This window comes from Colobus angolensis, unplaced genomic scaffold (assembly GCF_000951035.1).
Source record: "Colobus angolensis palliatus isolate OR3802 unplaced genomic scaffold, Cang.pa_1.0 Scaffold163, whole genome shotgun sequence".
NCBI classification, from domain to species: Eukaryota; Metazoa; Chordata; class Mammalia; order Primates; family Cercopithecidae; genus Colobus; species Colobus angolensis.
Window position 1 is genome coordinate 3,083,205 of NW_012114744.1, and position 16,561 is coordinate 3,099,765.

General features: G+C 38.6%; 1 protein-coding gene across 1 annotated transcript in view; it reads right to left on the bottom strand.

Annotated features, from left to right (window-relative positions):
- CTTNBP2 (cortactin binding protein 2) overlaps positions 1–16,561 on the bottom strand; it is a 173,114-nt gene that overhangs the window by 9,059 nt on the left and 147,494 nt on the right. Inside the window, exons 15-20 of the mRNA XM_011937380.1 lie at positions 15,095–15,247; positions 14,740–14,927; positions 8,235–8,413; positions 5,277–5,482; positions 4,771–4,956; positions 1,298–1,361 (exon numbers count right to left, since the gene is read on the bottom strand). Of these exons, the coding sequence (XP_011792770.1) occupies positions 1,298–1,361; positions 4,771–4,956; positions 5,277–5,482; positions 8,235–8,413; positions 14,740–14,927; positions 15,095–15,247 (976 nt within the window). The remainder of the gene's footprint in view (positions 1–1,297; positions 1,362–4,770; positions 4,957–5,276; positions 5,483–8,234; positions 8,414–14,739; positions 14,928–15,094; positions 15,248–16,561) is intronic.

Below are 16,561 nucleotides of genomic sequence, written 5' to 3' on the forward strand. Positions count from 1 at the left end.
GCAACCCACTCCCATACCCTGAGAGACTGAAATACTAAGGTAAGAAATTTCTACAGGATTTTGATAACTCCTACTCAGATTCTTGAGAGGATAAAATTTTGTTTCACAAAGAACTTCACTTTGATGTACAATATTCCAGGCTCCCTACTATTGCTGTTTCTTCTGTCTCCCAGGCCAGATAGGATGCTAAACACTGGCACAGGGGACAGTGTGATAAAATGGGACAAACATGAATTTCAAACTTGGCTCTATTGCTAGCTAGCAATATGATCATGCACCAGGTTTTCTTAACACCTCAGTTCCTGAGTTCCCTTTTCTACAAATAACCCTTATGTGTACATCCTAAGGTTGCTGGAAAAATGATACAGGCTGTTGCATGTCATGGATCTAGCTGTGGTCCTGCCAGAAAATAGCATGCCATGCAGTTTCCTTCATCTCCCTTCTCTCTCTTCACCCTCCCCTCTTCTCTAATGCGGCAAACCAGTGGACATGCTCCTAAATATTACCTGCCAAGTGACAGGGCACACAAACTGCCTAAATATTTCTATTCTATAATTATACAAATCATCCTTTATACCTCCATATTTGCAAGCTGAAATAGTCAATTTCTTAGGAACAATATAAGAAATTATCACTATAAATATATAGCACTTAAAAATCACGCCTGTAATCCCAGCACTTTGGGAGGTCTAGGCGGATGAATCACAAGGTCAGGAGTTCAAGAGCAGCCAGGCCAAGATGGTGAAACCCCGACTCTACTAAAAATACAAAAATTAGCCAGGCATGGTGGCAGGCCCCCGTTAATCTCAGCTACACAAGAGGCTGAGGCAGGAGAATCACTTGAACCTGGGGGTGGAGGTTGCTGTGAACAGAGATCATGCCACTGCACTATATCTAGCCTGGGCAAGAGAGCAAGATTCTGTCTCCAAAAAAAAGTCATGCTGTTTCTGTAAATCTGTGGAAAAGTCATCTAATGACTGTCTAAAAGTTCACAAATGCATAAACAGAATTTGATCAAATGAAACCTATATTTCTGACCTATTCAACAAACTACAAGCAAAATAGTCTTTATATTGCATTATATTAATCTTAAGGAACAGTTTAGATGTCATCCAAAGACACCATTCATTAGATTTCAGTTTAATATCAGCATTTGAATGACATACATTATTTTAAAAGCACATTAACAGCATAATAGTCATACAAATAATTGAGAACATGGAACATTTAAAATAGTAATTGAAGTTACTTGATTTATCTTTGTTTGCTGTGAATTAAATTTGAAAGGGGAGCTTACTTTTGTTTTGACAGAGAAGCATTCCTGTTATAATTCAGCTGTGATATAGTCTTGTTTTTTATACCTGTTAAAAAAGAGAACCATTTTCAATAGATCATTGTCCCTGTGCCTCTTGAACTCTGTATTTAAAAGAAACAGACTGTGGACTTTGCAGCACTTTCATACTGTTCTTGGATTAGTAGCTACCATTTGAGATTTTCCCCAGGACAGAGGCTCTGGGCATAGCCTCCTGCACAGGCATTGTGGGAAAGTCAAGGAATAGCCAACTCCCTCGAGTACATTTTGGTGGAACTTGGTACTACTAAGACTACCTGAAGCTCAAGTCAAGAATCCTGAATCTCGCTTTTACGGATGGCCCTTCTCTCTAGTCAAGTCCCTAGTTCCTCAGGCCCTTGTTCTCGAAGGACCAAAAGAAGATTGAATACCTGCCTTTGGATGATGGTAATCACCCTTTCTCTACCTTTGTGTGCATTCTAACACTACTATGTAATCAAGTATAGTTTTTGATATGTGGCATTAGCCATGCACTTGTAGAAATTTAACTTTTAACAACTTTTGCATCATACAGAAAAGAAAATATGAACAGGGTACAAAAAGTCATGGAATTTAAAAAATGCTGAAAATCATATCTGTTTTTTAAACTGCGGATTATGACAGTTAAAAAAAAAAAAACAAAGAAAATAGCCTGTATTGATTGTGTATCAGTTATACAAACATACAAATGCAGAGGTTTGTGTGTACAGGTGATGGTATAAAATGTATTTCTCACTATGGGTTATGGTTAAAGTTTGAGAAACACTCTTATAAACCATTTTAGACTCAATGTTATGAATGCATTAAAACAGTTGCTTTTGAGTGAATTCTAAAAATATTAATATTGTCAACACAAATTTTCTCTAAAGAATGTTTTTGAAAAGTAAATATATCCTCATTAAAAGAAGATCAAAGAAAATCACTGTCAAGTTTCTTTACTCATACTTTTGTCATTATCATCCAAAGCACTGACTAGTGGCTTCTACTAATCACTACATAGTGCACAGCCTTGGGTTCTGCCTTAAAGGCCTGGGATCTGACATCAGGACTTTCTGTTTTAGGTCAGAAAAGAAATGGGCTGTCTCTTTATCAAATTTTATGAGCTTCCATAGTGACCTGCACGTAAAGGGATTCCTGTGTTGGTTTTTTTTTTTTTTTTTTTTTAAAAACAACCAAAGTCACTGGAACTATTGTAATAATCATATATACAATGGAATTATTAGAAAAATTTACCATTATAAAAATAATGAGAGGCATGTCAGTCATGGTTTCTAACCCAACTACAGACTCATGAATTATATACTTTGTAAAATTAACTTTTAGAAATTTCCTTGTTGAAGTCTATGTAAACTCTTGTAGCGTAGTTTTATTCTGTCAAAGAAGCTCATGCTTCAAAGAATATAACATTTGATATCAAATAATAGTTCTAAAACAAATTACTAAAAATACAAATAATTTCAAATCTATTCATCTTTTTTTACATTTAGCATAATATAGTTTTCTGAGCCAGCCTCTTCCATGATACTGCTTTAAGTTCATATTCATTTTGATTGTCCACTCTAAAGCATATACAAACACTAACTTAGCTCAAAAAGTTGGTCTTAAACATTATAGAGATCCTAATAAACTTAGAAATGACACAGTGAAGAGCCTGGGTGTCCAGTTATCTGAGTACCCACAGATCATTGCATGTCTAACAAGATTAGGGTGGCATGGACTACAGAAAATCGCACTGGGCTTGCAAGAAACAGTTATAGAACCACATATTTCCAGGAGAGGTGATTTGGAGCAGGTGTTCAAGGGATTCTGAACCTGAGTTTTGTTCTCTGTAAATGGCGATCATTATCATTGTCTTAGAGCTTTCTTGCATACCGAAAGGACTAAGAGCAAATGAATGGTATAATCTTTGCAACAGAAAGTCACCTGGGGGTCTATACTACATTGACGGGCTGGAGTCCAGTGATTCTTACTCCCTGAATCAAACACTCTTGACAACTTTGGGAAGTAATGACAAGCTCTGAAGATCAAAACAGTATCTAGTATCAATATAAAATGCTTATCTTTTTAAAAGTATAAGAAAATTCATTTTATTCAGTAAATTTTCATTCACTTAAAAAAAGGGGTCACAATTTGCTATCATGCACTTAGGGTAATGGGGGAGCCCTAGCATATATTGATAGGATTAAAAAACATTAAATTGCTATTAAAATTAACAAAATACAAACTTAAAAATGAAAATTAACTAAAAGCAACTTTTTTACGTTTTTAAAAATACAAGATTTTAAGCACCTCCATTTAGAAACCCCACTGCTAAAAGGTGGCATAAAATTCCACAAAACAAATACTTTGAGAGAGGAGGCAAATGAATGACATAATCCGAAGTCCACGGTGCACATGAGGTGGAAATTTCCTTTCACTTTTATTCCAATTTGTATTTCTTTTGGGAAGGACATTTATAATTTATATAATGGCTGATTATCCTATTATCAATGCCAAAAGGAATAGGTCTAACCCCAGAAGATACACATGTGTTACATCTTCTTTGTTAGAATGAAAGCTTACACACTTATTTTTCACGTGATGTCCCATCATATGAAATCTGTCCAATTTATTAGAATGCCTCAATGAAGGCAGGAATTATTTTTTTATTTTATTTTTTTTTGAGACAGAGTCTTACTCTGTCACCCAGCCTGCAGTGCAGTGGCGTGATCTCGGCTCACTGCAACCTCTGTCTCACAGGTTCAAGCAATTCTCATGCCTCAGCCTCCTGAGTAGCTGGGATTACAGGCATGCGCCACCAGGTCCAGCTAATTTTTGTATTTTTAGTAGAGACAGGGTTTTGCCCTCCTGACCTCAAGCTATCCACTCGCCTCGGCCTCTCACATTTCTGGGATTACAGATGTGAGCCACCATGCTGGGCCAGGAATATGTTTTTTCACCACTCTATTTCCAGTGCCTAGACTAGAACCCGGCACATGGTACATGTCGTCCATGAGAAATAAATGTGTACATCTGATTCACCTGGAAAGGTCTTAAATGGGTATCAATATGTCTCTACACGTATTTTTTTTAAATGTAACATTAACTTAGGAGTGACATAATAGTAGAGAAATATGCCAATGATTTTATTATGCAATAATGCAATGATTATACAAATTGTGAACACCAAGAGAAACAAATTAATAAATGACCATTAACAACTTAAAGATTAATTTTGGAATTCTAGTTTGAAAGTGGTATTTTTCAGGTAGGGATCTCCTATATATTTTTGGAAATGTACCTACTATATAGTTTGTTTATTCCATGAGAATGTGCATTGAAATACTTAAACTTTGTTTTGCCAAATGCATAGTGATAAAAATGAAAGCATATTTGCTTTCAGACACTGGACTGGGAATGTCCACCTCCTTGTAGGCAGCATGCCTACCCCGGCCCCTTACCTTCGGTGCTTAGGTCTGGCTTATTCCAGGTGGGTAAAGAGAAGCGGCCAGACTTCCTGCGGGGACTGGTGTTCACCTTTCTCCAGGCACCACTCTCTCCTTTCTTTTTGTTACAGCTGTTATAACTGGAAACTATGGATAAAGGGAAACTTCCTCCTTTGAAATCAGCTGTATGCTGGTCTAGTTCTGAAACAACACAAATCACAGCAGGGATAATGCAGTTTCACTGATTAAAGCAAAATCCATTTCTATTTCTCAAAGATATGGACTGTTCAAAATCATGCACTTGTTTAATATCCAAGCTGGGGTTTTGTGAACCAGCACAAACTTTACTTGGAGGTCTAGAATTCAAACATTAACCAGTAATTAAAATCACAGTTCTGGAACACTGCTATAAAATGTATACTTTTCTAATTACAAAGAGAAGATAGCTCTCTAAAAACAACTTTTAAAAGGTATTTTATAAGGGTGTGAATTTCCTCTCCTCTCTGCAGAAACCCACATACCTGCTCTGGGGAGGGGACAGCCATGCAGTACAGCTTTATTTAGCAAGATGCTGAGAGCAGCTTTGACCACAGCCTGCTGTCCTTGGCTGGGGTGTCTTTTAGCAGTTGTCTGTCCAAAGCCAGGTTGTCTTTTCACAGAGGCTCTTGACAATATTGCTTCTTGAACTCTGGGCGCGATGACGCCATTCCACAGCTTAGACATCCACCTAGCAGGAGAGGGGCCGATTCATCCCTTAGGAACAGGCTTCTCAATAATTATACACAATTCTACGAAAGGACAGTTTGAAGACTATGGGGAGAAAACATTAAGTGTTTCTATAGATATGCTACCTTTCCCAGGTAGTTTTCAAATAAGTGAAATTACCCAATACAAAAGTAGTTAGAATCTTTCTCAAAAATACAATATATTTCAAATGAAACTGATTGTTTATATGTCTCTCTCAATGTAGAATCAATGCTTGAGTGCTGAGTGAATGAATGCGTGAATAAATATATGGAAAGGAAGGTAAATTTAAAGACTGAAGAAATCTGGAAAAAAGATTTCCTAAAAGTCCATGTCTAAATAGCTTCAACTTCTTTGTTATACCTCCTTAATAAAGTACACGTATATTGTATTTTAATATTTCTGAAATTGGGATCATTTTTTTTTTTTTTGAGACAGTCTCGCTCTGTCACCCAGACTGGAGTGCTGAGGCACAATCTTGGCTCACTGCAACCTCTGCCTCTTGGGTTCAAGCAATTCTCATGCCTCTGCCTTCCAAGTAGCTGGGATTACCCGCAAGTGCCACCACGCCTGGCTAAGTTTTGTACTTTTAGTAGATATGGGGTTTCACCATGTTGGCTAGACTGGTCTCAAACTCCTGACCTCAAGTGGTCTTCCTGCCTTGGCCTTCCAAAGTGCTGGGATTACAGGCGTAAGCCACTGCGCCCAGCCTGACATTTATTGTATAATCACTGGTAAATTAAACCTGCCTGTCCCAAGGCAAGGGCTCACTATTGCGTGTGGGTGGGCTCAGTTCTGTTGGGAGGATGGGGGTCAGCCAGCTACCGCCTCAGGTGGACTGTTTGCATTAATAGCCATAAAGAATGGGACTTCAGCCCAAATTTGCAGCACTCAAAATTAAAACTAGATTATGCTTTGTTGCAGTATTTAAAAAACACTTATATGATTAAAGGCTATAGAAACAAAATCACATCTCCCAGGTCAGGAATGTTTTCAAAGCTATTAGACACTGCATGAATCTTTCAAGAATTGTCAAAAACTATGATCCATCAAGTTTCTCTCTTAATGTCTAGTGCTATGCAATTGGGGAAAAATAAAAGTATGATAGGGAACACACACAAAATTCTGGTATTTTACAACATGAATCAAAATTATGCAGTTATTCCTAAAAGTGCTACAGCATAAATATGATAAGCTGTGGTTTGAAAAAAAAATCAACTCCTTAGCCATTGGTAGACAATTACCTGCGGCATTTCTGCACATCTGGTATTAGTTTTTGTTCTGAACTATCTTTTCAGTCTTGGAAGACAGAGAAAAAGGTCTCCTTCCGGAGCAGAGGGCAGAATTGTTTCCTGACCAGGACAATAAAAATAACATCTTCCAGGGCCAATGGTCGACAGAGTTGCAGCATCCCTCTTTAGAAGCCTTGGAGGGATGGGAAGTGGGGAGTTCCACAGCTGTGAGGCAAATCCAGCATCCACATGGGCTACTATGTATCACCCCGTGGGACTTCAGGGGTAACGGGAACCTATGTAAAAGTGAAGCTCAGGCTGCCTGCTGTGTTGTGGATGATGAAGTCCTGTGTCCCTCACTCAGCATCCTCAACCATGGCAGGCTAATACAGTAGCTTGCAAATAGGGTAAAAATCTTGGAACCTCCACAGTTCTTGACAAAGACTGTACTCCATATAGGAGACGTCAAAATTGGTTTCTAAGAATCTTGAGACTCTGGATGTAAAAAAGACTAATTTAATTGACATAATAATGAAGAAAGTAGTAATTATATCAAGTGTATTTATTTTGTAGCAAAAATCTAAATGTACATTTAATATAGTACTTCTTTCCCACCAATTAGCTGTTATAAAAATGGTGGTTTGTCTTACAACAGAGAAAATATACATATACTTTTTAGAGACAGGGTCTTGCTCTGTCACCCAGGCTGGAGTTCGGGGGCTTAATCAAAGCTCACTGCAGTCTTGACCTCCTGGGCTCAATTGATCCTCCTGCCTCAGCCTCCCAACTCAAGTAGCCAGGACTGCAGGTGCATGCCACTATTCCTGGCTAATATTTTTTCAAGTGATCCTCCCCTCTCAACTTCCCAAAGCAACAGGATTATAGGCATGAACCACCACACCCAGCTGAGAAGATATTATTTCAATCTCCTGCTTTCCAAGACAGGCTTCTGCCTATGACACCAGAAACTACAGAATCAAATCTGCTTGCTGGTCACAGAACCATTACTAAACTGGATGGTAACAAATTTTTTCTCCTTTCAATTTTCTCCTGATTTTCTGTTTCATTAACCTTATTGTATATATGTCTGTTCTCATAAGCTGTTTCAAAGGAAAACACAGTAAGTACTGAACATAGGTCTCAATAAAGGGAGAAGCTTTTCAATTCATTAACAGAATGCAGGTTTTTTGGAGGGTGTGCATACAATACTCGATGAAACTTCTTATGTGGGACCTCATTTAGGAGACTCTGCATAGTAAGCCAAGCATAACTTGGATGAGAGTTTTCTAATAGAGGAAAAACCTAGCTCTCAGCAAAAATGCAGCTAGGGGAAGCACCCCGTAGACAAGCTGTGGCCATCCTCTGGAAGAGCAGAGAGCACTGGCACTCTGTATCAGTGACAGGAGGTGGCACAAGGCAGCCTGGTCAGCATCCTCACCCTCAAACATCTGAATTGGCCATGTCTCCATTATAAGCAGAAAACTAACGAAAAATGGCACTTACTTCACTGTCACTTGGGCATGTCCAGGAACTACAGGACAAGATAGGAAATATTTTGGTCCAAGAAGTGCTTCAGGTGTGCCCAAGCGGGCCAGGCAGGAGTTAAGCTGACGCCAGACGGACAGAGCCCAGTCGACAATCTTGCACACAGGATCGCAGGGTGAGGGTGCCTGACCTTTGAACTAGAGAGACAGGGAGGTAAAACCCAGGGACTTGGTTTAGAACATTTTGTTTTTAAAAGCCCAAAATTAAAAATATAAAGCTTTAAATCAAAACTGAAAACGAGTTGAATTTTATGTAACTTTACTTGGGATGGCTGAATGAGGGATAATAACACACATTATAGTTGTGCAAACATGTTAGTGTGATAAGCATTTTTCTCCTTTCTCACCATGAGCTTGAGTTAGGCATTTTTACCCATTTTACATATCAGGAGCCTAAGGCAGAAAGAAAAAATAACTTGCCCAAGGTCCTACAGGTAATAGTGACAAAGCCAGGGCTGGAGTCTATTTATATTTTTTATTAAGGCATAATTGACAAAAATTATATATATATGGTGTATATTATGATGTCTTATGTATGTATACATTGTGAAATTATTCAAATAAGCTGATTAACATGTCCATTTCTTCACATACTTATTTTTTATGGTGAGAGCATTTAAGATCTACTCTCAGCAATCTGCAAGTATACGTTAACTACATAGGGTTTATCTTTAATAGAAAAATAGGATACGGCATCCCGCTGAAATAATAAAGGAGTCATTTATCACATTTAAAATAAATCCAGTAATCACTATTAAGCTAAAGAACTTCCTCTTCTTCCTCAGGCTTAACATTTCTGAAGCTCTCTGTTCAAGCTTCACTTTCTATGGTTAGCCAGGGCTGGAAGAACAGGCTTAGCTTTGTGGGCAGCTTACAGAGGGAGATGGGCCTCGCCAGCTGCCTCATCAAGACCGCATGTAGAGGAAGGCAGAAGGAGGGCAGAGCTCGCATTGGAACTCGGTCCCCGGGGAAACGTTACTTTTTCTAGGAAGGCCGAATTATTCTCTTAATGACTATCTAATAAACTGCTTCTAAAGCTCAGACTGTTAGATATCGTAACAGAATCACATTTCACAGTTGCCAAAGGCAGAATGTAATCTGTCTTTCCTAAGGACCTGAACAAACAGGTGGGCACCCCTTCTCTCCAAAGTGCAGATGTTGTTTATACGAAATTTCTCCTTTTGCAAGTTGGTTGTATTATGGGAAAAGTGGTTACTGGACAGTACATTAAAAACTGGTGTTTCATTAAAAGGACTATCCAATAAACAGACTTTCTAGTAACTACATGTTTTCATTTCCTTCCCTAGAGATATATTCCTTCAGCGTTAATGGATACTTTTGTGTAGAGGTGTGTATGCCTACATGTATTCTATGCCTATTTGTTATTGCTGCTAAGGAGGAGAAGTCCATGTTAGCTAGTATACTCATGAAATACAGAGGACACAAAAGAAAAGGTGTGAAAAGCTAATGACGAGCAAGTGATCAGTTCTGGTGTGGTTTCATGGAGTGGAGGAAGCCACCTGCCTTTTGTTTTTTTTTTTGAATTTTACCAGCTGGAAAAAGGAGGAAATTGAGCCAGGCCCTTTATCTCTCAGATCTCTTCCAGACTGGCAGTCTTGAAGTACAGACAGACACAAGCTGCTATGGTAATTCGAAAGAAGAACTGACTAAATACAGCATGGTCAGGAAAGACAAACAGATGAGGTGGGACTTCAGCCGGGTCTCCCACAGGACGTCCGGGACACGGGATTGGTGAGGGGAGGTGGGAAGAGTGCCCCAAATACGGAAGAGGGAAGGAACTATGCAGGAGCAGTCAAAATGGGTGCTGATGTTTGCAGATAACAAAAGGGATGAATAAATGACAGACCTCTGCAAGTAAACCGTCTATGTACCTGTTATGAATTCAAGGTGCTGGATCTGATCCCCCACCTAGCAAGTCCCCTGAACAAATGACTTCACAGCCACATAGTTGTCCTTGAGTTTTCCCACATGCCAACCTCCTCCTCCCTAGGCCTGAGATGTGTTGCAAGTGCTGCTCCTTCTGGCCAGACCCCCTGCCTCCCTATTCTCAGCAAACTCTTCTTCCTTTAGATAACAAATTAGCGTGACCTGCAGATCCTTCAATGTGACCACAGATAGAGAGGCCTCCACCCCAAATTCCTAAAATAAGTGCTCTTCCCACTTCCGCCCGAGTTTCTATAGTGGTACTTTACCTGTTTCTTTCACAGCACGTATTAGCCACCTGTTTAATTAGCATGATTTGAGTGTTGTACCCATGAAGTCGGACAGAATCAGAACAGGGAACACAGAGTTTAATCTGATGTCATTTATCAGATTTGTGGCCCTGCCACTCAAGAAGAGACAAGGCTTAAATAGTTGAGTCCAGTCCAGTGGTAAAATAGCATGGGTAGAGGTTACAGATTCAAATACAAGCTGAGAACTAGGTAATGTGTAAACTGAATCTACCCCCCTTGGAAGGCATGGCCTTAGATACTTGCACACAGTGACTACTGGCGGGACTCTGCTGATTATTTTCCTGTTACCGAGGAAAGCCTAAGGCCAGATCACAAGTCCTCAACAAGCCTGGCCAATACACAGACTTGGCCAGCCAAGAAAATAACCCCGAATTTTCATGGAAAGAGAACCCAGCTTTCTTGAGATGGAAAAAACTGGGGGGCATGGGGGTAGGAGGTATATTATTATCTTCATTAATATTCAGAATTAAATATAATCAAACATGTTATAGGTTAGGATGAGAGAATCATATATTGGGTGTTTTTAAATACTTGAAATGTTTACAGGAATCTCATATATTAGAATAGCTTCATGTCCAGTTTAAAATAGTAACTGAGTTACTGATTTAGGGTTGTGATCTTAAGAAGGGGTAAGAGAATTTTATTAAGTTTATGTAAATGGTACAAGAATTAAGAGAACATTTGAGCCACTGGATTTATAAATTTAATTTTCTGGTTTTATAAGAGTTAAGTACTTGGGAAGATTTTTCAGACAGTAGAAATTTTTATAAAGAGAAATAAAATATATTAAAGTTTTAAAGACTAAACTATTTAAAGAAATGTAATGAAGCTATAAGAGTCCCTTCAAAGGTGATTGTTAAATTTTGCTACATTTATACATAGAAAGATAAAGCTTATACAATTAACTTAAAAGCCTGAGGGAAAGCCGGGTATTTGGATGTACAACCCTAACACACTGAATACATTTTTAAAATAGCACTTGAATAATGCCTCCTGAATAAAAACTGTCCTCCAAGGTCCCAATTCCTACAAAGATCATTTCTTTATGAAGGTCTGTCTTTCCATGAGAACACTAGCTCTCTGAGGGTGAGAGGAGCCTCCTCTTGTCCCACAGTCCCCAGGCCAGGGGCAAATGTTTACAGAATAACCAGCTAACACTGTTCTGATGCACTTATCACACTGTGTTTTGATGATCAGTTTGCATGGCTGTATGTCCTTTCAATCTTAGTACTGGATCTTCCTTGGTGTGCCACAAAGTGAGGATTTAGAAAACACGATGACTGACCCACGGGAAGAACAGGCTGAGAAGTTCTAAGTCTGGATGACTGATAACAAAAAAGGAAGTCGGCGGGGGAAGCCCGGAGTTAGGTTTGGGGACGGGACATGTTGAGTTTGTTATGTGTGCAGTGTCAGATGGACTGCATTATATAGATCTGTAGCTGATTACATGAACTGAACACAAAATAGAGGGGTATGCAGACAAAGGAGAAAGCTGGATGAATTTTAAAACATGAATTCTGGAAGAAACATTATTTACATGTATATATAGTACCTCACCAGGTATTATAAATAGTTAAGTGTTAACTTAATGAGAATGCCATGAAATATTTCATATTCTGGGTAAGTGACAAGATGCTGTATCTAGATTTGTAGTATGTTCACCTGGTATTAATGGTAATGAAAAACAATTTTATTTTACTAAAAGTAAGGTGTCAGATAAAATGCTAATGTCACCAAAATGTACAGAGCTCTTTCAGCATAAATACATTTTCCACAATTTCAAATTTGCACATTTTAAATAACACCATATAACACACATGACCTAAGGGGAGTAATTCTTTTTAGAATTGTATTTTATACAAATCAAATCCCTTTTCGGTGGTATGGAAGGTTCACACAAAAATAAATATTTATTTACTTTTAGGAGAAATATCCCTTGATTAGAAACCAGGCACAGAAACTAACTTTGTATTTTATAAGACAGAAGATTCACATAAATCTTTGCTTTACCAAGTAATTATGACATTAAGACAGAGGACAACTGTGAACATTGGTATGTCCTACATGAAAGAAATAATGTGGCCAAGGAAAAACAAAAAAGTGATTCTGTGATACCAGCAGCTCTATTAAATTGATGTCACTGTATTATCTGAGGCTTTGGGATTTGTTACAATTTTCCTTCTCTTCAAAAGAGGAATGAACATTACATAACTCTTTGATATTTTTTAAGCAACAATTCTGAGATCATGTATTATATAATTAATGATAGTTTTATTAAACTATCATTAAACCTACTAAACCTACTAAAAAGGGAATAATTGTTTTTTATTAAATACTAGTGGAAAGCCTAGTATTGTCCTGAGAGGTCGATTTTCTTGTCTCTTTCCAAGGAACTAGAAGAAGAAACTGTGATCAATTATCAGCGTGCTGTAAGTGTCCACAAAGATTAGGTTCTGTGACATTACAAGATTCCTGATGTTTTGCAGGAGTCATCCATTCCCTTGTACACACACCCCAGGGACTTTTCTATTCACCTATTTGAAGTGCTTATTGGTAAAGGGAAGGCATTTCCTTTTTTCCACTTTCTATTCTTTGCAGCACACCCCACTCTCAAATGCAATGGAAAAGACAGTGAACCTGAAGCTTGGAACTTTCCTTTCAAAATAAGTTAAAACAATTTTTATCAGAGAGCCAGGGGGAAGGAGGTATACTTTACCTGAAATAGTGCCAATCCTACATAATAGAACTGGTATCTTTTCTGATTATTTATGTGAATTTTATCTTTGGTAATGAGATTTAAATATTGACAGTGATAAAGTTAATGGAAGTATCGGCGATTTGAAAAGCTACAGACCTATGGCTGTTTTTACCTCACCATTCTTCCTTCTTGCTGAGATCATACAGTGGCTGGGCTTTGGCCAAAAGCATATATTTATGATGAAGTAACTGATTTAAATATAACATGGGGTAGATTTCTCTCATCAAATTAGGAATTTCAGATATTAATTCTAATTACCAGTGGCAGACACTGTTTAATGAATTCCCAAAAGCCATTCTCATCCCACACTTCTCCCCACCACTATCTCCCTGGCCCCAGCACACATGCCTGCACACACTCTAACAAAACAGATGCAGAAATTTGTTCAAGCATTTGGTGGAGAGCTTCAATCTTGGAAAAGCAGGTTTGGCCATGGTCTGGGATGAAACCAGTTTTGGTTACTGAAACATTAAAGAGAAGTCTTATGTTTCTGGAAAAGTGCTTTCCTCCCTGATGAGGAGACTGAGGAAGCCAAAGCTCTCTATCCTTCGCTGCAGCCCGCTTCCTGCCCTTGAACATGTTTTCACAAGGGCACAGTGTGTGCAGCCTTTTGGGCACACTGCAGTCTTGAGGGGAGGGTCAACAGACTCCCTTGAACCTGGGACCTGAGATGTGGGACACCTACCACAAGACATCTGGTTATGTGAGTGTGAAAATCCTTTCTGTGAAGCAGCTAGCAGTTGGGGTGTTCTGTTTTTAGCAGCTTAAAATATTGCAATAATGCAATGACAATACTGTCCTTCAAATGTGGCCCATCGTGCAGGATTAAATGAGAAAATCTTACTAAATCAAGCTCTATTATTTCTAATCTACTTGACACTCAGCTACTGGCCCACTTTAAAAATATTAAATAATGATGTGTTCGATTTGGTCAACTCTCAATTATTTTTATCATTTGGGAGAATATAGAATATTTATTTTGTTATTCTGTGAAAGTCACTAAAAGTTATTATTACTCTTGAAAATGTGTCAAAAGATACAGAATTCTACTTATTCATGTGGCTTAATATTTACCATAGCGTAGTATAACAGGCCTATTGTAAAATGTGCCCACAGGGGCGTATGTTTTGAAGGCCTCAAGAAAACAGGAAGTTTTCCTTAAGAAGAGTGATTAATTTTCTAACCAAGCCTTTTACGGCATTTAGAACTTGGTGAGATTCCTTGAGAACCGCTGATAACAATGGTAAAACTGATTTGCTTTTTCTCGTACTTAATGCAGTGCAGAATTTGTTATGGGTTTCACATTCATTACGTTATTTGGCCCTTCAATGTCAAAAAAACTGTACTTGCCCAAGGCTGCATAGTTAGTAAGTGGTGGAACTCAAGCTGAGATCTCCTGATGACTAAAACCCCTGCTCTCCTGGCAATGGGCTGCAGTTGCTGTTTGTTACCTTATTCACAACTTTCCTTCGTAAGAACCTCTGCAGCAGTCCTTGCATGGGCTCGCCATCCCACCGCAGCTGCACCCAGCGGAAATGCTGCTGCACCAGCAAGTCGGAGCCCTGGAGACAGGCCTTGGCGATGGTTCCCATCAGAAAGCAGTTCTCATGAAAGTAATAACATTCGGACATTCCATTTCCTGAAACAAACCAAAAGCAATGGCCCATCCTCAGTGAGTTATGTTATGGGACCAATTCAAATTAAAATAACTTAAAGATCATGAAGTATAACTGGTACTCTGGGAAACAGAAAGATTAGAATAGTATGGAAGCTTGCTTCTCAGCATGGTCCCTCTATTAGCGTTACCTTTTTGGAAAGTGCAGGGGCTTTCAGTGCTGCGATTTTCAAGAGGTGCCAAAAAGTCCCTCAATAACTCAGACAATGAAGATTTTTCCAAATTCTCTAAAATGATGATGATTTTCTTCTTACTGGGAGATTGTTTCACTGGAATCAGACAAGCTATAATAAAAAAGGAAATTCAGTGATTCAAGCTTTTGACAAAAATTTATACAAATTGGCAAAACTAAAAAGTCTGAAGTTATAAAGCACTAGCAAAGATGTGGTATAATGGAAATGTTCTTAAATTGCTTGGGGAGTGAACAACTCTGGAAAACTGTTTGGTATTATTTGATATGTTTGAACACACAGCGATCCAACATTCCTTGTTCTATAACAAGTCTCAAATGGAATCAACCCCCATCCATCAACAATAGAATAATGAATAAATAAGAGTATGTTCGTACAACAAATAGAAAGTGAACAAATGACAACTTGCACAACATGGAAGACTCACAAACAATATATTAAGAAGCAAATCACAAAAGATTATATACAATGTGTTTTCATCATGTAAAGCTCAAAACAGGCAACACTAAATCTATAATTTAGGGATTCATATGCAGGGAGTAAAATTATAAAGAAAAGCTAAGAAATGATTATCATGAAAGAGTAGTGGTTACTCCCAAAGGGAAGGGTTTGCGATAAGAGGGATGGACCACACGGTCACATTCTGAGAGCTGAGAATATTTTACTTCTTGGCCTAGTCAGTGGTTACATGGTTATTTTCTTTTAAATTATTAATTAATCTGTAAACATAAGTAGTATGTATTTTAGTGTATCTATTTCATAATACAAAAGGTTAAAAGCCCTTTAAATTATGCATATGTAAAATGTTCATAAAATTATGTAGACAGGTAGTGGCTCATGCTGGTAATCCTAGCACTTTGGGAGGCCAAGGTGGGCAAGATCACTTGAGCCCAGGAGTTTGAGGCCAGCCTGGGCAACATGGTGAAACCTTGCCTCTACAAAAAAATACAAAAAATTACACAGATACGGTGGTGGGCGCCTGTATTCCCAGCTACTTGGGAGGCTGAGGTGAGAGGATCACTTGAGCCCAGGAAGTTGAGGCTATAGTGAGTTGTGACTGTGCCACTGAACTGCCGCCTGGGCAACAGAGCAAGACTCTGTCTCAAAAAAAAAAAAAAAAAATTACACAGATACGGTGGTGGGCGCCTGTATTCCCAGCTACTTGGGAGGCTGAGGTGAGAGGATCACTTGAGCCCAGGAGTTTGAGGCTATAGTGAGTTGTAATGGCACCACTGCACTCCAACCTGGGTGACAGAGCAATACCTTATCTCAAAATAATAATAATAATAAAATAGAGGATTAGAAACCATTCTTTGTAATCTAACCCAACAGCCATCCAGGGAGGAGGCCTGGATCAGTCTTCTTCCTATAATCTGCACAAGGAGCTTCCAGAACTAGCTGGCTATT